Genomic DNA, 26,452 nt, shown 5'->3' on the forward strand with positions numbered 1-26,452 from the left:
GGTTAAGAATACAAAAAGGATTTTTTTTTTCTGCAAGTAACGTGTGCATCTCACAAATGCAGAGAGCGTGTTCACCAGGAACCGACAGCTTCAGCTATCTAGAAATGCATTAACTATTTTTTAGATTTGTGGTAGGGTATGCAAACAGTGCACATGTTCCTGACAGACCCCCGACATGCACTACTGTCTTATTCTAGAACCCCCCTCGATGCGGACCTGTGAGCAGCCCCTTCACTGTGAGCTTTTCCACCAGCTGGGAAGGGACCCTGTGCGCTACGACCTCACAGGTTGGCTTCGAAGAGCCAAGCCCAACCTCTCAGCCCTGGAGGCCCCTCAAATCCTGCAGCAGTCAAAAAGGTGAGCCAACCCGGGCGTGGGACAGGGCAGGGGCATTGTCCCCTACGGCTGTTTCTGTTCCACAGCAATCCAGTAAGCAACGGCAATGTAGAAATCCCATTCTGTCTGCAGCCGAACGGAGGCCATGACTCCAATTGTAGTAGTGCTATGTCTCCCCTGGGGCAGAGGAGACCTAGCAGCAGAGCAGAGAAGGCTTTCGGGGCAGTCAGCTCCCAGCTAAAGAGCCGTGTCTCCACATTTTGGCTTTCCACCTTTCATTAAGTATCTGAGAGATGATGTGCCTGGAGTAACTTTTATGGACATCCTAGAACCTGGGGGCTCATAAAACCAAAATGATATGTTTTGTAGCAGTAGGAAAAAGCTCTCTGCACTCCCTGCTCACTCGTCCCAGAAGCACTAGCGTGAGGCCCTGTAGCAATCCAGACTCCACTTCTAGGTTAATAGAAAATGCTTGCTTTGTGAGGGTGCGTGACTTGCAAGTTCAGTGCTGGAAACCAAGTGGGGCAGAGCCTAGCACGGCAAGAGGGGGAGGGGCTGGTGTCTTGGGTGGCAGCTGAATTGGGAAGGAGTGTATGCTGACTGCACACTGTGACCTGTCCTACTATGCTTCGGAGGAACTTTACTTCCGTACCTCCATTTTGCAGATGGGGAAACAGACGTCCCCAGTGGTGAAGTTCCTTGTGTTTGACCACAGAGTCCATTGACTCTCCTGGCGGAGCTAGGATACAACTTGAACCCACCTGATGCTTAGGGAAGCTACCAGCATCTCAGGGTCTTATGATCAGAGTCCAGTGGAAACCTCGATCTCAGAAGGCCACTGGAGTTCACAGCTCTTGCAGAGACCCAGACTGGGAATATTGCAAAAGGAGGGTTAGCGAATGGGGCTCTAGGACACTGGAGTGGCAGTGAGTGGTGGCTGTCTCTCCTATGACTTCCTTCACCGTAACGTCAAAGCCATGCCAAGCAGAAGGCTCAGCAGACCTGCTCTGCTTCTCAGCCAGGGGATGTGTGCATTGTGCTTCAGTGCCCTTCCGCTCATACAGGAAACTCGGTCTCCTCACCACAGCATGGGATGCTCGGGTGCTGGCCACACATGGGTGCTTTCTGTATAACTTCAGTGATGTAAAGCAAGAGGGGGCTTCAGGAGAAGCCCGGGTTGCAGAGACTCTGTGCATGCCTTGGGGCCTTGTAGAGTCCCTTCCTGCTCTGAGACCAGGTGGCTGAAACCAAGTGAGTGGTACTGAGTCTGGAGATGGTGGGACCAACTCTTACTGACTGAGTGAGCCTGGGTCTCAGCATTAGAACAACAGCCAGAGCCATAGCACGACTGGACGTAACTCCTATTAGAATGTTCTGCAAGGGTGATGATGCAAGCCTTTAATCCCCGAGCTCTGGAAGGAAGGCAGAGGCAGGTCCATCTCTGTGAGTTGAGACCATCTTGGCTCACATGGCTAATTCCAGGCCAATCAGGTACTCACAGCAAAACCCCGTTTCAGAGCAAACGACAGAAACACCAGATAAACACATCTAGAAGAACATTTTGAACTCGTTGCAGCTGGTCACCTAAGAGCCTAACCCTGGTGACTGAGAGAGCAATCCCTGCTTGATCTTAGGGTGAAGATCTGTAGTCAGAGCTTCAGGGAGCCCACCAGGACTGGGTTCAGGTCTCTAGGGCTCCACCTATGGGCTCAGAGGCTTTCTGAAGGTTGCGTGCTCCTTAAGCTATAGTCTGGTCTCTTGGAGAGAGCATGGGACTTGCCCAAGGTCACTTGAGGAATGAAAAAGGCAGAGATCTCCGTCCACTGCGGTAGACAGTAGACGGAACCCCATGTCAGGTTGGGGCTGGGATTGGGAGCATCTGCCTTGTCCACCTCAGGCTTCTGGCTCCTATGCTGACACTCGACATCCTGGTCAGACCTTGCTGTGAGCACACTATGTGCTACATCTCTGTTGGTCCTATCATGTGCTCACACTTTTAGTACATCCAAGCGCCTTGGGCTCCCGCAAGCCAGCGTGCATCAGTCTGGATCCTGAGTCTTTAGGGCTGTGGCTGGAGTAGGACCTGAGCCTTCGGATAGTGGGGAAAGGTCCCTGAATGCTTCATGGGGAGATAGAGCCAGTGTTCCTGGGCAGGTACAAGGCCCCTGGCTCCCAGCTCCACCCACTGGAACACCAGCTGCCTTTTTCTTTCTGGAGAAAAAGAAGAAACTTTGATATATTACTTAGAATTATGACAATGGATTATATGGAGTTGCTTTCCCAGCTCCCAGTGGATCGCTCTGTCTGAAGGATTGCCTGGTGACCACTGGGTAGCATGCAACGTGCTTTGGGTCCGTTCTTACTGTCCCTATTTCACTGTCCCCTCCACCATCATTATTCCTCTTCGCTCCCAGAGGGATTTGGGTCTACTGTCTTGCAATCAGCACACACACGATCCTATGTCTCTACCAAGTCCAGGATTCGCAGAGGAGAGAAAGCAATGGTTCTGTCCTCCTGAGATGGACCAGGGGTCTTTTAATGTGATTGTTTCCAGTCATGGCTACCCTTCTGCAAGCGGTCTAACTTCATTCTTCATCATGGTGGCTAAGAAGAATTCTGTTGTGATATAAGTCATGTTTCCTTATCCATTCCTCCATTCCTCTGTCGGACACCTAGTTTGGTTCTGTATCTCTGCCCTTGAGCAGAGCCAGCTTGGTTACATGAGGGAGCATTGGGGAGCCAGGTACCCGCACCGTGCATGTCGGAAGAAGCCAGTTGTGAGCAGGCTGGGGGAAAGAGGGAATTGCTTAGTGTGAGCCTTGGTGCCTCATTATTACTGTGTAGCAGTGAACCATGTAGATAGTGCCTACTGTATACTTGTCCTGTTCTAGGGATAACTAACATGGCTGGGCCTTCAGGATGAGGAAGACTTTGTAGGATCGCCAGGAGGAAGATGCTCAAGGGCAGGGGAGGAAAGAGCTTCTGAGGAAGGAGCCATCATTTCTGAGACAAAGGCTCCACAGGCAGGAGTGTTGTGAATACAGGGGCTTATGACTTCCTTCCATGTAGCTGAGCTCCCTGCAACCTCTCTCTCTTCCCTCACTAGGGAGGAGCTGCAGAGCCTCTTTCAGGCCCGGGCCAAGCTGCCTCCTGTGTGCCTAATGGTGGCTGGGCTTGAGGGCACCTCCCAGCAGGCTCTGCACCGGAGTCGCGTGGTGCGGAGGGCCTTTGCCAGCAGCCTCGCCGCAGTGAAGAGGAAGGCTCCTTGTGCCCAAATCAAGCTGCAGATGGTGAGTGAGCCAGGCTCTATGTGACCTTGAACCTACATGACAGGGACCACCACGCTGTCAGGCTGCTTCGTTCTACCATGTGCTCAAAAAACAACAGGAGGGGTCTCCTCCATTCTGCTGAGGGGAGCATGGAGGTCCTAAGTTCTTGGGAAGTGTGGCCACAGCCATTCCTGAGAGGTGACCCCTCCCCAGGTCCAAGCCTAGGGCTGTGGACCTTTGGGGATACCCATGGGTCACCAGGGCCTCCTTGTCTGTGCTATCAGACTTAGTTATACTTGCCTTTCTCTCCAAGTCACTGCCTCTGGTGGGGTGCAGACAGCAGGGTCTAGCACTGATGTATATAGACATAGGCTTCCTTAACCTGGTAACAGAATGAACGCTTCAAATCTCTACTCCTAGTTCCTAGTCATGGTAATTCTACTGGGGGTGACCTGGGCCCCTCACTGGCCTTGCCTATGCCTCAATTTCCCCATGTGTCCACAGAGGCTGTTATAAAGGTCCCGCTTTCCCTGAGCATAAACCAGTAAATACAAGATCCTGGATGAGGGACATAGCGGGTCCCCACGGGTGTGCAGGCCAGGTTGAATGTCCAGATGCCTGAATGCTTCCCCCCGAGACACTGTTGATGTTTTCCTGTCTGCTTTGGTTCCAGGATGCTCTTATCAGCTTGCTGAGAAGGTCTCAGCTGCATTTCATTCACTGTCTCGTGCCAACCACAGTGGAAACCAAGGCTGGGCAGGGGACTCCAACACCATCACAGCCCAGTGGGGACCAAGGTGGACCTAACGAACCCCCAGCTCCAGACATCCCAGCACTGAGGGTTCAGCTCGCAGGCTCTCATATCCTGGAGGCATTGCGACTGCACAGGGCAGGTAGGAGATGGCTGGGAGCATTGTACCTTGTCCTGATGGCTCCCACTATGTGCCAGGCAGCCACAGGACAAGAACATTCATTATATGTCAGGCATCCATAGAACAGGAGCACCCACTGTGCTCCAGGCAGCCACAGGACAAGAACACTCATTATATGTCAGGTAGTCACAGAACAGGAGCACCCACTATGTGCCCTGAGCTGTGTGCACAGTGAGAAAAGTTGCATTTGCCTCCCATTTTACAGATGAAGCAACTGAGGTTTGAAATGGTGATAGACTCCTCAGGGTCACACAACAGGGACAAGGCAGGGCCTGAATGTGAATTGGGTCTTCCCTATTCTGAAGCCCACTTAGCTTCTAGAATTGTCTCTGTTTTCTAAAAGGCTAGGCCTAACCTTCCACATCTGTCAGGGTAAGAGTAGACTTTTTCAAAAGAGTCGCAGTTTGAGGGCATGAGGTCTGTGCCCTTGCTGTAGAGTCAAGAAGCTCACGGGTCCCTGGGGGCTCGTCTCCTCTTAGTGGGCAGGGGTACCCCCAGAAGAGGCAGGGCAGCAATCAGGTTCAGAGGCTGAAGGGTCAGCTTTCATCTGGCAAGCATGAGGAAAATCAGCAGAGGGACCCCAGGGTCAAGGGAGGAGACAGAAGAGAAGGGTATGAGGGAATGAAGTCAGGCTAGTTGCAGAACTAACTCACCCAGGGGAGGTCACAGCCACCTTCACTGGCCACTTAGCTTCTGTCAGGTGCAGCTTGGGTGGCAGAGAGGCAGGAAGTGTGAGCTTATGCAGAGGGGAGGGTTTGGATCTGTTTAGTGTGCAAGCCTGTGTCTGTGGCACATGACATTGGTTAATCTTACACTGGGGGGGTTGATCTGAAATCACCCTATTCCTTTCTGCCATGTACCTTTCAAAGGTGTGAGTTCAGCCGCCCTCTCTGCAGATGCCTGGTGCCTCCCATGCAGACTGCTTGTTGTACAGTGTCTCAGCTGTTTTGTGTTGTGGTCACTGTAAACCCTGTGCCAACAGTGGGACTGTGGACACAGGTCATTGGATAGAGAGGCTGGGAGTCTTTGGTGCAGAGCTGAGACCCCCATACACACACACACACACACACACACACACACACACACACACACACACACACACTACCATGCACGTCAGCTCAGGCAGACGGAGATGAACACAGTCATAGAAAAAAAGGAAAAAGGGAATCCACAGCTGGGAGTCAGGTCCCACAACCAATAGACCTGCCTGACTCATACCAGGCTCTGTTGCATCTTAGAGCGTGTGTATATGTGGACATATATATGTGATTATGTGGGTGTTTATGAGTTTGTGTGTATCCATATGTATGTGGTGTGTTCATGTCTGTATGAGTGTGTGTGTGTGTGTGTGTGTGTGTGTGTGTCTGGTGTAGTATGCTGTGTTTGTGATAATGTGTTTATGTGATGTGTGTGGTGTGTGTGTTTATGATGTATGATACATGTGTACAATATGATATTATGATGTGTGTGGTGTCTCCTGTCTGTCTGTGCACAGGACTTTTCTTGCCCCATAGATTACATAAGCATAATGCCTTGGGCAGTGTTCAAAGGCTTTAAACACAGTTTCCTATGGGGCATTGGAGGGAAAGGTATGAGAGAGAGAGAGAGCAAAAGAGGAAGAGCAAAGAGAGAGCAAGAGGGTGAGAGAGTGAGAAAGAGAGCAAGAGTGAAGAGAGAGTGAGAGAGCGAGAGCATGAGAGAGAGAGCAAGAGAGAGCAAAGAGAGAGGGAGAGAGTAAGAGAGCAAGAGAGAGCAGAGAGAGAGAGAGGAGAGAGAGCACAGGGAGAGGGAGAGAGAGAGATAGAGAGAGAGAGAGGAGAGAGAGCGAGGAGAGAGAGAGAGAAGAGAGAGAACAGGAGAGAGAGAGAGAGAGAGAGAGAGAGAGAGAGAGAGAGAGAGAGAGAGAGAATGAGTTACCTGAGAGAAAGTCCTCTGAGGATGCTGCAGAGTTTCCCAGAAGGTCTTGCTGAGGAGGGAGTCTGTACAGGGAGCCCCAATAGCAGGAACATGTGAGCATCATACAGCTCTGACTGAGCTCTAACGTACCAGAGTGTCACCTGAGTCTTCCCACCATGACTGGCCTGCTCTGTCCCCAGGTTACGCTGAACACATGGGGCTCACTCAGTTCCGCCGTCGGTTCCAGGCACTGGACCCTGCACTGCTGAAGAAGCTTGACTTGACCTCCGAGGGATTGGATGAAAGGAAGGTGTGTGAAGTGGATTGTGGGCAGGAGTAGGCCACAGAGCCCGTTCAGTGTGGATTGCTCAAGGGGCAGATAGACCAGGAGGGAATCCAGGAGGGGGCTGCAGAGAGTAGCGTGTGATTGAGTCAGACCACGGCCCCTGACTCTATCTTCCCAACGATGTCTTTGAGACCATCCCTACCCAGAATGCCCTCCTGAAACCTGCATGGGGAATGCAAAAGAAAAGAGTTAGAGGAAATAGAACAGTTTGTCATGTGCCCAACCACACAAGGACTGTGTGGGTACAAACCCAGAGGGACTGAGTCTCTTAGCCCTGAGGTGCGTATGGGAATGTTTGAACAGTACCTCACATGAGGACATAGTGAACAGCCGTCTCGGGGACTTTGCATTGGCTGTACTCTTTCCAGGGGACATTCTCTGATGGTCCCTTTGCTCAGGAACACTCATCCTGGGATCCTCTAACTCCGATGTCTCAATATTCCTTGTCTTTAACTGAAATTAAGTTTTCTAGCAAGTACTTAATAATTTTACTCAGGTGGCGAATACACAATCATACATTCAGAGTATGCACATACATATGCACACACACAGAGGCACATGCACAGATGCATGCTGGTATGCAAATACACACATGTGCACATGCATACAGAGACACCTGCAGACACATGCACACATATATAGACCACACACACACACACACAGACACACATGCACACACAGACACATATACACACATATACACACAGGCACATGCTGGTGTGTACATACATACATGTGCACATACACACAGAGACACATACAGACACGTGCACACATATAGACACACACAGGCACATGTACACACACACATACACACATATACACACACACACATAGACACTGACACACAGACACAGGCAGACATACTCACACACACACACACATACACACACATATACACACAGACACATATAAACACAGACACATGCTGATGTGTATGTACATACATGTGCACATGCACACAGAGACACATACAGATACATGCACACATATAGACACACACATGCACATGCACACACACAGAGACACACACATAGACACAGACACACAAAGACACATGCACACACATGCATGTACACAGATGCACACACAGACACACACACATTCACACACATATAAACAGAGACACACAATACACACAGAGTCACATATACACATAGACACATGCTGGTGTGTATGTACATACATGTGCACATGCACACACACATACACACATACACACACATAGTTACAGACACACAAAGACACAGACATAGTCACACATGTGCACATACATAGCACACACATGTACACACATAGACGCACACACAGACATACAACATTCACACATTCACACACATATACACGTACATTCATACACATACACAGAGACACACATACACATACATTCATGCACATTCACACACAGACACATACACAATCTATCTCCATTCTTTTACTATGTCTTCCTGTTCCAGTCTTGTTCTAAACCTGTGAAGCCTCACCTCACTCCTCATACCCTGCTGTCTACAGTGGAGCTGCCCATGAAGAATGTCTCTGGGCTTAGTGGTTAGAGATGCCTGGTGCATTCATGGGGCAGCCCTGAGAAGCAAGTACATTCAGTCTCTTTGGCAAATGAGTCCCTTCAAGATGAAGCGAGTGTCAGGCCCTTAGAAATGAATTCCACAGGCGTCCCTGGGCTTCTTCCTTGAAATCAGATTCTAAATTCCAGGGGAGGGTGGTTGGAGGCAGGTGGGTCTTGGGGTCAGTCAGCTATGCGTGGCTTCAGCTCTCACTCAGGCAAGTGACTTTCCGTCTGCCTCAGACTCTTCACCTTTAAAGTGAGAGCAGCGGCAGCGGCTGCCTCCGCCTCCGTCAGGGCTCCGAAGATAAGATACTATAGAATAGCCAGTGTGCCTTGCGCAGGTCCCTGCACACAGGAGGGGCTTCACGCACATTATCTGCCTCTGTCAACTGCAGTAGCAGTGGTTGAAGCTCAGCATCTTTCAGGGTCAAGGTAAAGGGTGGTTGATCCACAGACTGTTCACAGACACACTGAACCATCACACACAGCCCCATTGGTGTGTGTGTGTGTGTGTGTGTGTGTGTGTGTGTGTGTGTGTGTGAGAGAGAGAGAGAGAGAGAGAGACAGAGAGAGACAGTCAGACACACACAGACATACACACAGAGACAGACACACACAGAGACAGAGAGACAATCAGACACACACAGAGAGAGAGACAGAGAGACAGAGACAGAGAGAGACAGAGACAGAGACAGAGAGAGTCCAAGTGTACTTGGAATCTTCTACACTGCCATCCCCAATGAACCGTGAGGTTGCAGGGGTAAACAGCATCACAGTCTTAGGTCCCTTGGTTCCTGTCGTCCGTACCAGTGCACGGGTTGCCCCCAGCAGACAGACACAGCTCCTTCTGTGAGATCTCTCCCATCCGTGTGAGAGTCAGCTGTCCTCGCTCTGTTTGGCAGCTCACTTTGGAAGCCCTACAGTTTGGTTTGGCTCCAACTCAATCAGTGTCTGGGGTCCTTTCTTTTTGGACCATGCATGTTTGATCCGCCATACGGAGGGTCCTGCTCCGTTGGAAACAGAGCAGGGTGGGGATGTGGGGGAGCCTCCCACAGGGGTGATGTGTGCAGAGCATTTGGACTTTGGGGGAGTCAGCAGGATTCTGCAGTGGCTAAGCCGAATCCACCTCCATCCACAAACATTCCAGGCCCCAGAGAATGGAAAATTACCAGTGCAATGGACTTGGTGTTGCTTCTTATTCTTTTTCCTATTTGTTCACAAATTTCATTTGCTGGGGCATGGAATTTTGGTGGCAAAGAAAGAAAAATACCATCTTGCCTCTTATGAAAAAGCTAATAAATATTCATTTGTCAGGCAACATGATGGGCTATGAATTAAACATGAGCGTGCACTCGGTGGGCAAGCCGGTAGGCTTTGCACACAGAGTGGTTAAGACCTCGGGATTCGGTGAGACAAGTCTGACAGCTAAGAAAGGTCAATGTCACCGGCAGACACTAGACGGCAGCAGACAGGATTCTTGTCAGGGTGGAAACCGGGCCCTAGCAAAGTCCCCCTTGTGCCTGGCATGCGGTGTCTTCACATGCTGTGCTGGTTCCGCCGAGAGGTGCTCTGCTCTCATTCTGGGTACTGGGCACCCTCACGCTCACACCACAAGATAGTTTCCTGGTGTTGAGGTGCACGCCTGTGATCCCAACCCTAAGGGAGAAGGAGTTCACACTCACCCTCAAGGCACAAGGTGAGTTAGTGCTCAAGACAGTCCTCCAGGACAAAGCCTTTCTTTTTTCTCAGCAGAGGCGGCTGAAGCAGGACTGTAGAGCCAGGCAGAAACAAAGCTGGGATTCAAACCCACACTCTCGTCTGGGTCCTTACACGGAACATAAACAATAATTATTCTGGGCAGGGAGGTGGCCTATCAGTTAAGAGCACTGGCTGTGGGTTGGGGATTTAGCTCAGTGGTAGAGCGCTTGCCTAGGAAGTGCAAGGCCCTGGGTTGGTCCCCAGCTCCGAAAAAAAAAAAAAAAAAAAAGAACCAAAAAGAGCACTGGCTGTAATTGTAGATGAGTCAGGTTCACCTGCATCTGGCGGCTCACCACCCCCGTTAACTCCAGCTCCGGGGGATCCAATACTTTCTTTTGGTTTCCATTGGACCCGTCTAAACATGGTGCACACAAGCTGTCACAGACACACAGACATAAACATCTAAAATGAATTCATTAAAAGCACGGCGACAATTGTGGTTGTCCGACTTTTCTTGCCGCGAGGACTTGATGAGAAGCCCCTTAAAGGAGGAAGCACGGACTGTCGTGGCAGAGGGAGAAGAAGGAGGTGGTGGGAGCAGCGGCCCACATCCTCGGCAGCACAGCATGAGGCTGCTTGCTCCATATCAGATCTTCACCTGGATTCAGCTCTTTCCTGCCGGACAGGGAGCTGTCCACACGTGGTGTGCTGAACTGGCTCTCGGTAAATTAATCCCAGCACCTTTCCCTGCTCACTGGCTGGGTCCTTGCCTCTGGATAGCTCTTTGTTTCACTCCATACTCTTCCCCCTGCACATGAGGCCATTTGATTACACATGCAAGGTGTTTGTTGATGCACCTCTTTGCTGCCTGCTGCTTACACTCAGGACCCCTAGGGTTAAACGACGCCTTCTGCCTTTTACTGTGATATGGTCATTGTATGAGGGAGGGATTCAGGAGTTCAAGATGAGCGTCAGAGCTCGAGGCTTTGGCTTCGAACAGCATCTCCCCATGGCTTTCCAAGGATATATGCCCCCCCCCCTAGCTGGTAGACATCTGGACAAAGTCAAACCCAGTGCAGCCATCCAGCTCAGCCCCGGGTTTTTCTCAAGCTCTCGCAGCCCCACGTGAGACCCTACTCCTTATTCTTCCTGGCTACATCCTTCTCCAACATCCTAGACACAGGAAGCCCTTGACGGATCTCTGGCAGGGTTTTTACATCTAATCGATCTATCAATTATTAAGAGACAGGTGTTAACGCCCCTGGCCACTTGTGTTAAGTAGACTTACTTTTCTCTAATTTGCTCCATGTTCTGCTTCTCACGCCTTGGGGCTCTCTGCCTAGGCACTAAGTATCTACCTGGCTGGCGGGCAGGTTAACCCTTCCATCACCGGACACGTCCCTAGTCCTGGGTAGCAGTGGCTTTGGTCTAAGTCCAGTTGTGTTTGTGTCGGAGTGACACCATCTCTCTCATGTTCACTGTCTGAAGGGTGTTGCTCGTTTCTGTTCTGCCCCTTCAACTAGACTCCGGACGGAATCTCTTGGATGCGGTGAGCCGCTGTCTGACTTACTTTGTCCAGGGTCAGTTGTTGTTCTTGTGGAATATCTGAGGAAGATGGCAGTGTTTCAGAGATGATAGAGTGTCTCTTCGTTATCAGGATTCCTTCAGATTGGTGTTAACCTAGTTCTAGCAGAAGGAAGCCTTTGTTCCATAGACACGCCTCCTCCTGATGTCTTCTTCGGTGCTGTTGTTATAGGTTAGACACCATAAACCTGTAATTAATGTGGTTTTCTGGATTTCACTTAATCTTGCATCTTTTTAATTCGCTTAATATATATCTTCATAATACTTTAGCTTTTGAGACTGTCTCACCACGTAGACCTCATTATCCCAGAACTCACTCTGTAGACCAGGCTAGTCTCTAACTCAGAGATAACCTGCTTGCACCTCCTTGAGTGCAGGGATTAAAGGTGTGCACCATCATGCAAGGCTTCATACAGTTTGCTAATTATTTCCTGTTTATGCTTTCTGCTGTTCTTGGGTCTTGAAAGGTTCGAGTCAACATTTCCTGGGGTCTTGAATGAATGCAAGCTTTGATAGCACTGACTTCCCAGTCTGTGTGCACATGGGTAGGGCTTTGTTTTGGGAGGATTGGGAGCACAGCTCTGTAAGGTGTTGATTGACAAGGGCCTTCCCCCCCCCCACACCTTTACTGTGCAGTTGTATAGCCTATCTGGGTTTCATTACTCAGGGTCTTGTTTGCTTTCCATGACTGTGACAAACATCATGGATTGAAGGAACGTAGAGAAGCAAAGGGTTACTTCATCTTTGAGGTGAGGTGACTCTCTGTCCTTCACAAGTCAGACAGGATGGGAACTCAAACAAGAACTTAAAAGATGTCATGGAGGAACACTGCTTGCTTCTCCCTCGTTCTCTCTCTGTCTCTGTCTGTCTTTCCCTCTTCCCCTCCCTCTCTGTCTCTTTCTGTCTATCCCTCTTCTCTCTCTGTCTCTCCCTCCATTCCTCCCCCCTTCCCTTTCCCCCCTCTCCTCCTCCCTCCCCTCCTCTCCTCTCTTAGATCTCTTATACAGCCCAGGACCACCTTCCTAGGGAATGGTGACACCCATAGTGGGTTGAGCCCTCTTCCATCAATGAACGATCAAGGAAGCATCCACAGACATGGCCGCAGGCTAATGTGACCCAGGGGATTTCTCCACTGTGGTTCTTTCTTTCCAAGTGACCCTGGTTGTGCGTGTCAAACCAGCCAATCACCGTTAGGCTGATTGCTTCCCTCTTGCATTTTCAAGAAACTCTGCCATGTGGAGTTTGTTTTCCTCGATGCCACATGCTCTGCTCAGACCTCCTTGGTTCCTCATCTTCCGATGAACACACCGACCTCCTGGGAGCTCAAGGCAGCTTTTATTTTTCTGGAAGGAGCACAGTTTGGGGAAGTTATAAGCTGTGAGACTCCATCCTGTTTTCTTCCTCTCCTTCAGATGCTCTCTCATGCAAATCATTCAAATCGAGTCATTCCCTCCGATACCACTCCCAGCTCCATCTGTGTATCCCAGGTCTGCCACTGAGCCCCACAGCGGAGTCGTCGGTCCAGCGATTTGATTTCATAAATGAAGGATTTCCACTCGTGGTTCTCAGTCCCTTTTGTCTTTACATCTCTTTCCCAGTATTTTACATCCGATGCTCATTAATACATTCTTCTTTTGGCGTCTCGGGATCAAACCCAGGGCCCTGTACATCTCATCAGAGAGCCTGCCATGGGGATGCCTAGAGCCTGTTCTGTCTTTTTACTCATTAAGTGGCATGTTCATCAGGTCTCTGAACGAATCTACAGTGAATACTTGGAAATCTGTGCTCTAAGTCCACATTCTGAGAGTTCCTTCCCCTGATACAAGCTATAATATCAGAGAGAGAGAGAGAGAGACAGAGAGAGACAGAGACACAGAGAGAGAGAAACAGAGACAGACAGAGAGATAGACAGAGAGAGACAGAGACAGAGAGAGACAGAGACAGAGAGACGGAGAGACAGAGAGAGACAGAGACAGAGAGAGACAGAGACAGAGAGACGGAGAGACAGAGAGAGACAGAGACAGAGAGACGGAGAGACAGAGAGACAGAGACAGAGAGACAGAGGGAGAGACAGAGAGACGGAGGGAGAGACAGAGAGACAGAGAGACGGAGGGAGAGACAGAGACAGAGAGAGACAGAGACAGAGAGACAGATTCTATTGAAAACTGGGTGTCTTAGACAATGACCTTCAGACATGGGTCTTTCTTAACCATCATGTGACTTGACTTGCCTAGCATGAGCCCCTGGTGTCTCTGCCTGGCTTTCAAAGCAGCAGTGGTTTTATTCCAGGGCCTGGCTCCTCCCCAGTGAGGGCTGCATCTATATCCGTCTTCAGGGTCTGCATCTGTTCTGGGTAGTATTTCTATTTTACTGATGAGTCTGGGCTCAACACGGAGAGTTGTGTACATCTGGGCCACCATACACCGTGCTCTATGTCGTATTCTGTCCATTGTCTCTCTGTGCCCATGTGGCTTGTGTCCTGGTCTTTAGTGTGGAGCCAGAAACAAAAGGTACCTCAAGCCTACTGGCTGTTCCACTGCCTACAACTCGTGAGGTTCCTAGATATAGGGTTCACTGCTCACCTCAGCCAGAGCCGCCACCTTAGCCATGACACCCTCTGCTGCTGCTGCTAAGCTCCCATTGCTTCTGACCCACTTGGGGTGTAGGTTAGCCATGCCTTGCTCTGTGACCTGGGGTGTAGGTTAGCCATGTCTTGCTCTGTGACCTGGGGTGTAGGTTAGCCATGCCTTGCTCTGCAGACACGAGACTGTCCTGACTGAGAGGCTGCTGCTTTCTTGGTGTGACTTACCTGCTGGCCCCACTGTAGAGTCAGAGCTGGGTAGGATTTGGGGAGCAGAGATGAGAGGCCCCAGTCAAGATGGCGTCCAACTCCTACTGCTCTGACTGGGCTTTAGCAGGCTTCCAGGAGCCACTGGAATCGTTTTGTTCAATTTGTCAAGAGTTATGAAACCGTAGCTGTTGTTATGATGTTGGCACAGAGCAGAGAGAGGTGGGGAAGCTCCTTGCTCCACTGTTTTGGAAACATCTCTCTCACAGGCCACTCCTATGACCTCTGTAAGTTCCTTAAGCCAGGTGTGTGACCCCATGCACTGAGGCCCAGAGACAGGAGCAGCTTGCCCAGGGCCCCACAGACAGTGAGTGGAGGATCCGGTCTAGGTGTCAGTAGCCAGGAGGAGAGTAGATTCATGAGCTGGGTCCTGGGCCCTCTAACCTCCTCTCCCGGACCATGACTCTTCTCATCACACTGGAACTCAGCTACTTCCTTGGTAAAGAAGAACAATCTATTATTTATGACAAAGCCTTCGATGCACAAATTATGCACAGACCATTGGATTAAAAGTCAGACTGAAAACTGCCCCCCCCCTTTTAAGACAAAATCTCTCTATGCAGCCCTGGCTACCAAAACTCACTATGCAGACCAGGAACTCTCTGTTTAGACCAACCTGGCCTCCAATCCATGGAGGTTCACCTTCTGCACCTCCTGCATGCTGGGGCTAAAAGGCATGTGCTACCGGACATGGCAAACTGTGTTTCTTTGGAGTAAAGTAAGCAGTATTTTACTCACAGACCATCATTCTGTGCTGAGATATAAGCCTTGTGTATCCGTTGAAAAGCTGATAGGACAAGGAGAGATCATTCCACACAGCGACCTGGATCCCTGCCACGTTTTTTTTTTTTTTTTTTTTTTTTTTTTTGTTTGTAGTTTTGTTTTTTTTTTTGTTGTTGTTGTTCTTTTTAAATAACAGGCTGTTGGACAATGATTGCATTGTGTTGAACTAAATTGAATAATTGATATCGGCCTAAACAAAGAACATTTCCATATGGTTCGATCTCATATTAATATTAATGAGGATAACACAAACAGCAATTAAATAATTAAATGCAGAGTCATGGACAAATCCCTTCTCCTCTCTGCTCAGTGAAGCCTTCCTGGGGGAGGAGGTACGGTCTGGACAGGGTCATTCACATCATTGAGAAAGAGATCAGAGGTACATCATCACTTGCTCCTCCTCGGCTGGACCAGAGTTCTCTCCCAGGCCTCTCTCTGGAGTCAGCAAAACAGAAGGGTTTTTTTCCCAGGGTCAATCCTATTCCTGTCCGTATCTGAGACAGTCTAAGAAAATCAAGAGCTCAAGAAGAGCCCTCCGTTCCTACGGCGGCTGAGCGCACAGTCAGGCAGCGTCTGCACAGTTAGGAGAGTGTGTGGTTTCTCTCTCATTAGACCTTTCCTCAGAGTTGTGCTCAAGTGGAAAGCTGCAGGCGTGTGTCAGTGCCCAGCCCAACTTGTCTGGTGCGATGACCGTAGATCATGTGGTAGGGGAGGCCCCGCCAGCAGCTGTGATTTGTTCCTCCATTGTTTTAAAAGGAGTCTGGGGGAGGCTGAGATAAAGTTCTGGCCTGAGATCTTTACGCTTGATGAGAGCAAAACCTGGTCCTTAGTGAATGCAACTCCAAATCTTGTTGCTTGAGTCTGAGTCTTTCTAGGTACCCCGGACTGACCTTAAGCTCACAATCCTCCTGCCTCAGCTTCCTAACGTGCTGGGCTTAACCCCAGACCTGTCCACCTTCTGTTCAAGCATGCACCCTAGCCTCTGCCTCCAGAAGAGACTGAGAAGAATGTTTCCGGCTGGGATCCTACCTTCTCCATCCATTTTACTCCCAGCCAATCCTTACCGTGCTTTTCCTCTTGGGCAGAGAGAAGAGATGTTATATCTGGTCATATTGGCTTTATGTGCCCTGGCTGCCTACAGCTCCCTTGGTGCATTTCTTTGGGAATGAAATGTAATAAACCGCTCCGATTTGGAAGGAGTGTGGATGGGAGGCTCTTCCAGGCCATCGGGAGAGGGGGTTGACTATGGTCCAGGACTAGATTTTAACATGCAGCTTTAGGCTCTGTCTCAGGAAGTATACCATGGTGCCCTTGGCCTGGGGTTTGCACTGTTCCCCCTTCTTCCTGGGTCTTGCAGTTACTCTCTGGTGATATTAGACTTCCAGACTGCTTGTGGGGGAGGACACATGGTAGTGTTGGAGTGGGAGAGTGATGGTGGCCATATGAGGTAGGGCTGTCTGAGGGGGTGGGCGGGGTCTAGCAGGTTGTTTCATTTGCCAAGAGGAAGATTCCCCTGGAATTTGCCTCCTCCAAAATCTCTGAGAACATTCATCTCTCCTGCAGGAGACTGCCTCCTTTCACCTGTCTGGATCTCTCTGATTTGGGTGCCCCTCCCTCTCACCACTTCCTCCACCTTCCCTCCTTCCCTTTCCTTCTTTGCTTCCTTACTTCCTCCCTCCCTCTCCCTTCCTTCCTCCTTCCCTCCCCTTTCTTTCCTCTCTTCTTCCTCCTTCCTTTCCTTCCTTCTCCCTTCTTCCTTCCTTCTTTCTTTTCTTCCTTCTTCCCTCCCTCCCTCATTCATTACTCCCTTGCTTCCTTCCTCCTCCCTTAGTCTTAGTCCCATGAGGGGGAGGGGAGATGACAGCCACAGGCTGCCTGTGTGACCAAGGTCAGGCCAGATGGGCACAGTTAACGGCCACCTTGTCACAGACAGATATCCTGTTCTCTGCACCAGCTACCCTCATCATTACTTCTTGAGTCTTGGGTCTTCTGTGGGATGGCCGTGATGCAGAGATGAAACTCTTGGGCCTGGTGGAGGTTCCGGTGGAGTGCGCTGCATGTGGCAGGGGCCTGGGAAACCCTGTCCTCTCCCACACTTGCCCCTCCCAGTTGGGGATCCTCTTACTCCTGACTTGCTCCTCTGTCCTGCATCCTGGCAAGCAGTAAGCCCGACCTTCAGCTCGTCTCTTCTTCCTCCCCGCAGGCCGTAGAGGAACTTTTGCAGACCCTGGATCTGGAGAAGAAAGCAGTGGCCGTGGGGCACAGCCAAGTGAGTAAAGTTCTTGCCGACGTCAGCCACGCTCCTCACGGGAACTCAGCACCCAATCCGTGTCTCACCCTTTCTCACTCTGGGTCTCCCTTCTCTAGACTACAGGGGAAAAACGATTTCTGTCCCTGACCCTTTTACAAAGTCAAGAGGACACAGTGTCCCATGTGTAGAAGTGATATCAGAAGTGTCATTCTTAGAGTCCCCTGGCCCAGGAGACTCAAGGGTCTGGAACACTTGACACCTGGGTCCTTAAGTAACCTTCTGATCTCCAGAAGGAACTGTATACATCCTGAAAGTGTTCTTGGAAGAGCCAGACAGGAGACTGCCCATTTGTGCAGTGGTTTATTTAGCAGAACACACACACACACACACACACACAGAGAGAGAGAGAGAGAGAGAGAGAGAGAGAGAGAGAGAGAGAGAGAGAGAGAGAGAGAGAGAGAGAGAAGAACGGGCTACCCTGAGCTGAGATTGGATTGTGGATTTTAAATAGGTGCTTATGGATATTTACGATGCAGATGACTTATTCATGGAGGAGGAGGACCCCTTCCCTCCCTCCCAAGTCTTCCTTTATGGCTGTTTCTTTTCAAAAAATCTCCACAATAGGGGAAGGGCATCATGCACGTGCCATATTCTGATGGCATCAGCCTTCAACAAAATACCTGACCAAAGCAAGAAAGGGCTGACTCTGGCTTATGTTCCAAGTGGTACAGTCTACCATGGCATGGCAGCAGGAGCACTCTGAATAGTCACGTTGCACAGGCATCTGGGAAGCCGAGAGAACAGGAAGTGTAGCCTGGCTGTAAAACCCGAGGCCTGCCCCAGTGATGTACTTCCTCTAGCAAGGCTCCACCCCCTAGAAGTTTTACAACTTTTCCAAACAGCACCACCACTGGTGAGAGCTAAGTGTTGGAGTTAGCATGAGTTGCCTTTCGCATCCGAACCACGGCACAGACCCTTGATAGCGCACGCCGGTGGGTGACACCCAACAGCAGCGTCAAGGACATTTGACTATGAGGGACCCATCAGGAGACAGCTTCCAAGACACCTGTGGAGTTTCCCTCAGCTACCTTGTGTCTAACTGTACGTCTACTCCATGTCCCATATCAGAAGGAAGCTTCCTCAGATGCATCCTCTCCTACTTTCTCCTTCACAAATGACTGTCACGCAGTCCTCCTTGTCTGTCCACTGCAATCAGTGGTTGGAGGAATGCCTGAGAAGAGTGTGGATGATCTGAGGAGAAAGAATCCACGTTCCAAATGGGGTTAATGAGTATTAAAGCTCTTGTGCCATCTGCTTAGATCTTTACAGAAGACTTCTGTGCCTCTGTGTCAACATGCTTGCTTCCCCAACACGACTGAATACTTTGGTTTTCAAGAAAGGAAATTTAGGGTTCCTGAATTCTTTGACCCAGGAATCCTCAGTGTTTTGTTCTTGTGGCATAACCGTTACCAACTCTGGAAGCTGCCTGGGAAGCAAGCACAAAGTTTCAGCTCAAGAACTATGCTGGCAACTGGCCGACATCAGACATAAACTCAGAACCCAGACTGGACAGGGTGCAGACAAGAGGGGTGGAGCCTCACCACCCCAAGGGTCACAGATCAGGTACCTGAGCAGGCCGACCTGTAACTGCAGGTGCGTTTGAGGTTCTGGGGAAGGGGTCTACTCTTCCCATAGGCACTGTGGTCGTGGAGTCTTCCTACAGAAACCCTCTCCTTGGTGAGCTCAGACATCCCACTGCCTAATATTCAATAGCCTGTTTTAAAAACACTAGCATCTCTGGCCTCTAGTCCAAGCTGCTGGTTATCGTAGGCTCACCCAGGACACCTCCCCCAAGTCCTTTGCACATGTTTCTGACAGAAAGAATACACCGTGTGCTCCTGGGCTCTCACCACAAGCCGCAGACTTCCAGATCGCTTCAGGTTTTGAGAATGTGCTCTGGGGAAATAGCCCATTCCTAGAGAGCCACAGGGAGTGAAGGCTAGAGTCCCTAGGTCCTCCCCATGTGCTGAGCTCCCACTGGTGGATGGTGGGCCTGGAGAGCACACTTGTGCATGGTCCCTCGGCCTTGACTCCAGGTAGGGGTAGGGTTCCACCCCCTTCATCTCCCTAGTCCATCCATAGCAATGTTGCCCGAGAGCTCCCATAGACCCCAAACCCTCAGACTCCGCTCAGACCTACTGGAGCAGAGACTGCAGGAGGAGTGCACCGGCTGCTCCCACACGCTCTCTAGGCGACTTTGATGCATGCTGGAGTCTGAGAACCACTGGGCTAGATAATTGCCCAGTTATTTCATGAATACAGAAATTGGTCCCCACAGTCTCAATGGCCACTGCAGAGCAAGGGAGAAAATAGAAGCTACTGTGTGGTTTTACAGAGGCAGGGGCTTGGCAGCCTAGAAGCCTAAACCTTCTCAGAGCAGTAAAATTGCCACTGCACAGTGCTTGGTATTCACCCGGAGTAATGGAGGCCAAGGTGACCTCTGAGAAGCTAGGCTCAACACAAGGCTTGGTTTCTGAGGCAGGTACAGAATCTTTGCCGTTGTCCAATCTGGTACCGGTAGGCCGGGAAGCCTCTTAAAAGCCTGGTTGGAGAGAGAAGCAGCCACGCTGTCCCTGCCCAGGGTGACAGCTCCCTTACTTGCTTGGGCCTCAGTTGCCACATATGTAACACGGAGCCTGCTCTCTGCCCCCACCCACTTCATCCAGCAAGGCCAACGCACCATTATTTGCAGAATGCATCTCCTAGTGGACCGAGGTGTTTGTCAGACAAGGTCACGTTTTAATGCTTAAAGAACAAAAAAAAAACACCCCTCAGAGTTGGAGAGATAGACGGCTCACTGGTTAAGAGCACCTGCTGCTCTTGCAGAGGACCTGAGTTCGGTTCCCAACTCCTGCTCCAGGGAATCCGATGCACTCTTCTGCCCTCTACTGGCAACTGCATGTGTGCAGTGCACATAAACTCATGCACAGGAATGCAAATATATATTGAAAACAATCCTTAGGGTACAGGAAGATCTGCTAAAGAACTCCTCTAATCTGTGACGTGACCTGGAGGAGAGGAGGGTCTGATCCCTCAGCCCATGCTTGGGAACTGTCACTCAAGAAGACTTTTGGAAAAGCCTGGATTTGTGGTCTTAGATTGAGAACAGTAGAGAGCCCCCTCCCCCGTGCATTCCTGAGAGGTGGGGTGCAGGATGCTTCTCTCTGCCAGGGTCTGAGAAGCAGATGGACCCAGGAGAGGAGAATCATCTAGAGTTTTCTTTGTGAGTTTTCCCAGACCCTGTCACCTTACGGAGGTTTGTGCTGTGGGCTCTGACAGTCCTGACGAAGTGTGATCCCACACCCAGTCCAACAGCTCCGTAGTATCACGTTCTCAAAAACGGGAAGGAAAAGAAAGAAACAGACCCAGCCTCCCTTCTGCAGAGCCAGGGACGTGTGGACTCATTCTCCCCATGCACAGTGCTTTCCAATTATCTCTTAAACGAAATTCTCATACTTAATCAATAGTGGACTGGGCAGTGCCCACCACTTACTGCAATGTAGGATCACTTTGATCATTGATTTCTGCTGTTTCTTTTTAATGGCAGCTTTCAGGACTCACCAGCTTGTGAAATTGATACAGCCATTATTGAACGGCGTGAGGGTCGGGAGTGGCTGGTCGCCTTGGTGGTCACAGCATGCACTCTCTGATTTGCGAGACACTTGGCACCTCAGCGGATCTCACTCTCACCTTCCTGTAGGCCCAGGACCACGGGATCTTATGGACCAAGGGGCCCCTTACTGAAATCGGTCTAGGGTGGTTGGAGAGTCCACCAAGAACTTTGTTGCAGTTAGATTCAAATTCCCTTTGGATTTCAAACTTCTGATCTGTGAACCCAAGTCCTGAGTTCAAGTCTCAGCTTTCTGGGTCATCTGCTATTGAATTAATTGGGAGGATGATTTCCACAACGGGACAATTTAGAACTTAGATGTGAAGCCTAGAGGAGAGGGCCTGGGGAGACTGCTCAGCCATTAAAGTGTTTACCCCTGAGTCCCATCCCTAGGACCCTTGTAAAAAGTTGGGTGTGGCCGTGCACACTGGTAATCCCAGCATCCAGGAAGCCTTTGTTTCCCCCTCCATAAAATGGGAAAATCAAAATAGTGACTCCCTCGGATTCTGTCCGCCACATGCTTTCTTTCCGACATGCCATGTGACCATTAAGTCCAGTTCTAGCCTGTTCTAAGTAGTCAATAAACATTATCATCATTTGACAGCATGCCATGCAGCAACGTCAGATAGGATCACACCTTTGGGCTCTTCTGACAAATGACATGGCTGGGTCAAGTTGACCACTGGACATCCTTCCTTGGCAGGAGTGGAAGCAGACCGAGGGTGTACTGAACTGAAGGGTGTGCAGTCAGGGACACTCTGCTTCCAGGTCTCTAAGTCACTCAAACACACACCCAGGGCTTCTTTTATCTTCTACTGGTTGACATCCCTGGGTTTCCAAGTATTTGCATCCTGTTCTCTGCCGTCTAGTCACAGACACCCACGGGGTGCAGCCATGTTGATCCCAGCACCACCAACACCTTCTTATTGATGCTATGTAGCCTGGCAGGTGTGGGCTCAGTCAGGAGCCCAGCAGCTCAGGGGAGGGGTGCGTCAACCAGGAGGGCAATGCCCCTTCCCACAGCTTCTACCCTGCTCCCATGCTGAGTCTGGGTGTTACTAGACCCTGTCTCTCGGGTGGCTTCATCAATGGTAATGAAATATTTGGGGCCAGCCTGAGTGATGGGCTCAAGATAGCCTCTGCATTTGCTGCCACCCAGAGGGGAGTCTGTCTTGTAGGACTTTAGGCACATCTGCCCTGGTGGTGACTGTCAAACTAACATGCCCTTCTTCAACCAGGATCAGGGTGAAATTCAGGCTGTGGTTCAGTGAGGCCTCTTTCCTTCCTTCCTTCCTTCCTTCCTTCCTTCCTTCCTTCCTTCCTTCCTTCCTTCTTTCCTTCCTTCCTTCCTTCCTTCCTTCCTTCCTTCCTTCCTTCCTTCCTTCCTTCTACTATTGTTTTTGTTTTGAGACAGTGTCTCATGTATCCCAGGCTGGCCTTTCAGTCACCAGGATGTAGCCCAGCCTGACTTTAAACTCACCCTTAGCCAGACATAGCTTTGAAGTTCTCCTTATCTTCTGCTTCCAATTCCTAAGTGCTGGGATTCCCACATATGCCACCATGACATACAGATGGATTCCAGAACTTCTGGCATTGTAGACAAGCACTGTATCAACGTAGCCACATATCCAGCCCCAGATTTTGCCTTTGTAAAAGTCCCAGGGTGGTGTCTATCCTGTTACAGGTGCCTGGGGCATGCTGGGCAGCCAGGAGCCAGAGGCAGGAGGAGGATCCGAGGGAGGACAGATAGACCACTTCTGTCTCTCATTAAGCAGCAGCTGCATCCTGAGAAGAGAGATGGGTTTCAAGTGGAACCCCCAGACACACAGGCTAGGCAGAAGCCTCACCTGCACCTTCCTCCCTGGCCCCCAGGTCTTCCTCAAGGCGGGCGTGGTCTCCAGGCTGGAGAGGCAGCGGGAGAAGCTGGTGTCCCGGAATATTGTTCTCTTCCAAGCAGCCTGCAGGGGCTTTCTGTCTCGTCAGGAATATAAGAAGCTGAAGGTACTGATCCTACAGGTTTTAAGTGAGCGGGCACGGCTGCATCCTTCATGATGTTCCATCCAAGGGGTACCCCAAGAGCGCTCAGACAAGAGTTCACCTTGACATGGGACACCTCCCCACAGCCCTGTGCTGTAGGTGTCTGGAACAGATAGATATGAGGCTGTGGCCCTGCTCTCTCCATTTGGTTTGTCCCCCGTCCTCTCTCCCAGGCAGGTGAACCCCACACCCCCTTGTTTTCCTTCCCCAGATCCGTAGGCTGGCAGCGCTGTGCATCCAGAAGAATCTCACTGTATTCCTGAAGGTCAAGGACTGGCCATGGTGGGGGCTTCTGGCATCTCTCCGGCCCCTGCTGAGTTCCACGCTCAGCACGGAGCAGCTTCGAGCCAAAGAGGTGGGTTCAGCCCTCTGGGTGGTGACACCCGCCTACCTCCATGCTTGTACCCAGAACTCGGGGCCCTGGTGGGCATTTGCCAGCAGCTCAGCAGCCTTCCATTCATTTGCTTGCAGGCTTCCGTCAGCTGAGGCTGTATTCCCCCCGCCCCCTAAAGCTGCTCTATGGGATGCCGGTTCATTGTGCCAGTTGCCCTCGGGCCACAGGACTTGGCAATCTCAGTCATGGAGCTTTGCCCCTCTCAGAGAGAGCCTTGTCATCCTTCCACACCCAACACATACATGCACACATGAGCGAGTGCACACACATGTGCACACACATGTGCACACACATGTGCACACACACACACACACACACACACCCCTCAGGTGAGCAGCTGTTTGGACATCTTTATTAATTAATTAATTGATTGATTGATTGATTGATTGACTAATATTTTTTGCAAAAACAAGCAAGTTATACACAAGGCTCCTTTATTTCATACACAAACGGTAAATATAAGGTGAGCCACACAGCCTCTGTTTAAAAATAGATGCTAGTGAAGTCCATGTGACTGTCCCCAAACAGGAAAAGCCTGAAATACGACCCTCTGTGGCCTCAAGCACTTTGGGTGAGGCACACCCCATGAAGCATGTGCTACGCTCTTACCAATGTATTCTAAATACACCCAAGGGCATTTCAGGGAGCCCTTTCTTACTCTTCTTTAGTGCAGCATAGTACTCCCTTGTGCCACCACCTGTATGTCATTCGGTCACCTGCAACTGCTTCCAATAATGGTGTCACAGGTTTGGAGAGCGGCCACTGGTGGGAGAGTGACACTTGTGAGGATGAAGTACTGCACACACTCAGCACAATCACAGTCACATACACATGCACAGGCATGTACACACATGTGCATGCTGATACACACTTGTACACACTGATATAGGCACATGCATGTGCACACATGCTGACATGTGCATGTGTGCATGCTGTGCACATATCCTGACATGTGCATGTGAGCACACCTGTGCACACATGCTGACAAATGCATGTGCACACACATGTTCATGCATATGTGCACACACACATGCACACTCTTCTGGAGAAGATGAGTACTCAGTCCTATGTGTGCTCCAGACTCCTAAGACATTTGATAATGGCGAGGGAGAAGACTCATTTGGTCAACAGCACAGGCATGCTGACCAGTCCTGACTGGTCACTCTGCCATGGCCAGTCACCCTTTTTTAAAAGCTCTATTTTTTTTTATTGAAAGATAAGTATGTGAACTAATGGGGTGGGATGCAGACCCTTGGCACTGTGTCACTTAGAGTACTGAGGCTAAGGACATGATGTGAGTATTTCAAATCCTTTCAGTGACTGTATCCTGCAGGATGTCCCTGTAGCCTAGGTTACCTCATGTTCCGGAAGCCTGCAACGTCTCCTAACAGGAGTGGACTGTGTGGCTGACCCTGGCCAGCCTCTGCATGGACGTATTTGCCTTGCAGGAGGAGCTGACACTGCTGAGACAGAAACTGCAGAACTCAGAGAACTCGAGGAGTGAGCTCAGACAGAGCGCGGACCTGCTGGAGAGTAAGGTAGGCCTCCGGCCGCACACTCAGATCCCCTGCCTCAGCCTCTGACAGCTATGGCACCCTGCATCTTCCCGACTTCACTCAACCAGCCAATGCCATCTAGTCCCAAAGAGAAAAGTTCCCTATGTAAGCCATGAAAGGAGAAAGGGTTGGGGCGAGGGTGTCTCACCCCGTAGAACAAGGGAAGGGTGTTGATTAGAGGGTGAAGTGAAGTTGTGATAAATTCATGTCATGGACAGAGTCCAGAGCATGCAGGGAACTCACGCTAGTCTGCTGGAAGACGAACCATCCAATAGGGAAATTTTAAAATGGACCAAAATATGGACAGATGGTTCCCAGATGGGAAGCTGCTTCCTTTGCTTTTCCTCAAATTATTGATAATTTATTTAAAAGCTATTGTAGGAAGTACACGGTACATGCGAATGAGAAACTCAGCCTCGTTCTGAGGTCACCTTTCCTGGGAAAACTTCCCTTTTACACCACCTGATGTCTGCTATTAACAGATGTCTCCTCTGTTGAGATGTTTCCTTTTTGAGACTGAGTCTCATGCAGCCGTGGTTGGTGGAGCCAGGGATGGTAAACATTTTGTTTAAGAAGTACTTTTATTTTTTAAATTATCTCTGTGTTTGTGTGGATCTGTGCATGTGAGTGCAGGGCCCAGTGTGGCCAGAAGAGGGCACTGGACTCCTTGATGCTGGAGTTGCAGGCAGTTGTGAGTCTTCCGTTCTGGGTTCTAGGACCCAAACTCAGATCCTCTGGAAAAAGCAGCAATTCCTATTAACAAGGGAGCATCTCTCCAGCCCCAAAACATACACACACAATACACACATACAACACACACATACAACACACATACATTACATACAATACACAACAATACGTATACACAATACACACAACACACAGAATTCACACACATATACAAACACACATACACAAACAACACAATATATATACATGCTCAAACACACAATACATACACATACACACAATATACATATACACACAATACACACACACATACACACACACACCGAACATGCATCTCTCCTAAGCCCACACTTATATATGATCTGTTCTGATCACACTCCCTCTCATTCCCCTCCCACTCCTCTGAACTTCATCCCAACCAGTCCTCTTGTTCTTTTTTGTGATCCACCACATTTAAGTATCATTGTCTGTATGTGTGTGTACTATGTATGCATGCATGTGTGTTGTGTGTGCATGTGTGCATATGTGTGCAAGTATTTGTGTGCATGTGTGTATATACTGTGTACATGTGTATGTGTATGTCTTTGTGTGTTTGACT

The 26,452-nt window shown here is 50.0% G+C and overlaps 1 protein-coding gene across 1 annotated transcript in view; it reads left to right on the forward strand.

The window, feature by feature from the left end:
• Positions 1-26,452, forward strand: part of Myo18b (myosin XVIIIB) — a 194,338-nt gene that overhangs the window by 42,306 nt on the left and 125,580 nt on the right. The window contains exons 17-24 of the mRNA XM_032886778.1: positions 198-357; positions 3,443-3,626; positions 4,279-4,498; positions 6,634-6,743; positions 17,460-17,525; positions 23,050-23,178; positions 23,426-23,569; positions 25,057-25,146. Coding sequence (XP_032742669.1) covers positions 198-357; positions 3,443-3,626; positions 4,279-4,498; positions 6,634-6,743; positions 17,460-17,525; positions 23,050-23,178; positions 23,426-23,569; positions 25,057-25,146 — 1,103 coding nt within the window. The remainder of the gene's footprint in view (positions 1-197; positions 358-3,442; positions 3,627-4,278; positions 4,499-6,633; positions 6,744-17,459; positions 17,526-23,049; positions 23,179-23,425; positions 23,570-25,056; positions 25,147-26,452) is intronic.

This window comes from Rattus rattus, chromosome 16 (genome assembly GCF_011064425.1).
Source record: "Rattus rattus isolate New Zealand chromosome 16, Rrattus_CSIRO_v1, whole genome shotgun sequence".
In the NCBI taxonomy this organism is placed as follows: Eukaryota; Metazoa; Chordata; class Mammalia; order Rodentia; family Muridae; genus Rattus; species Rattus rattus.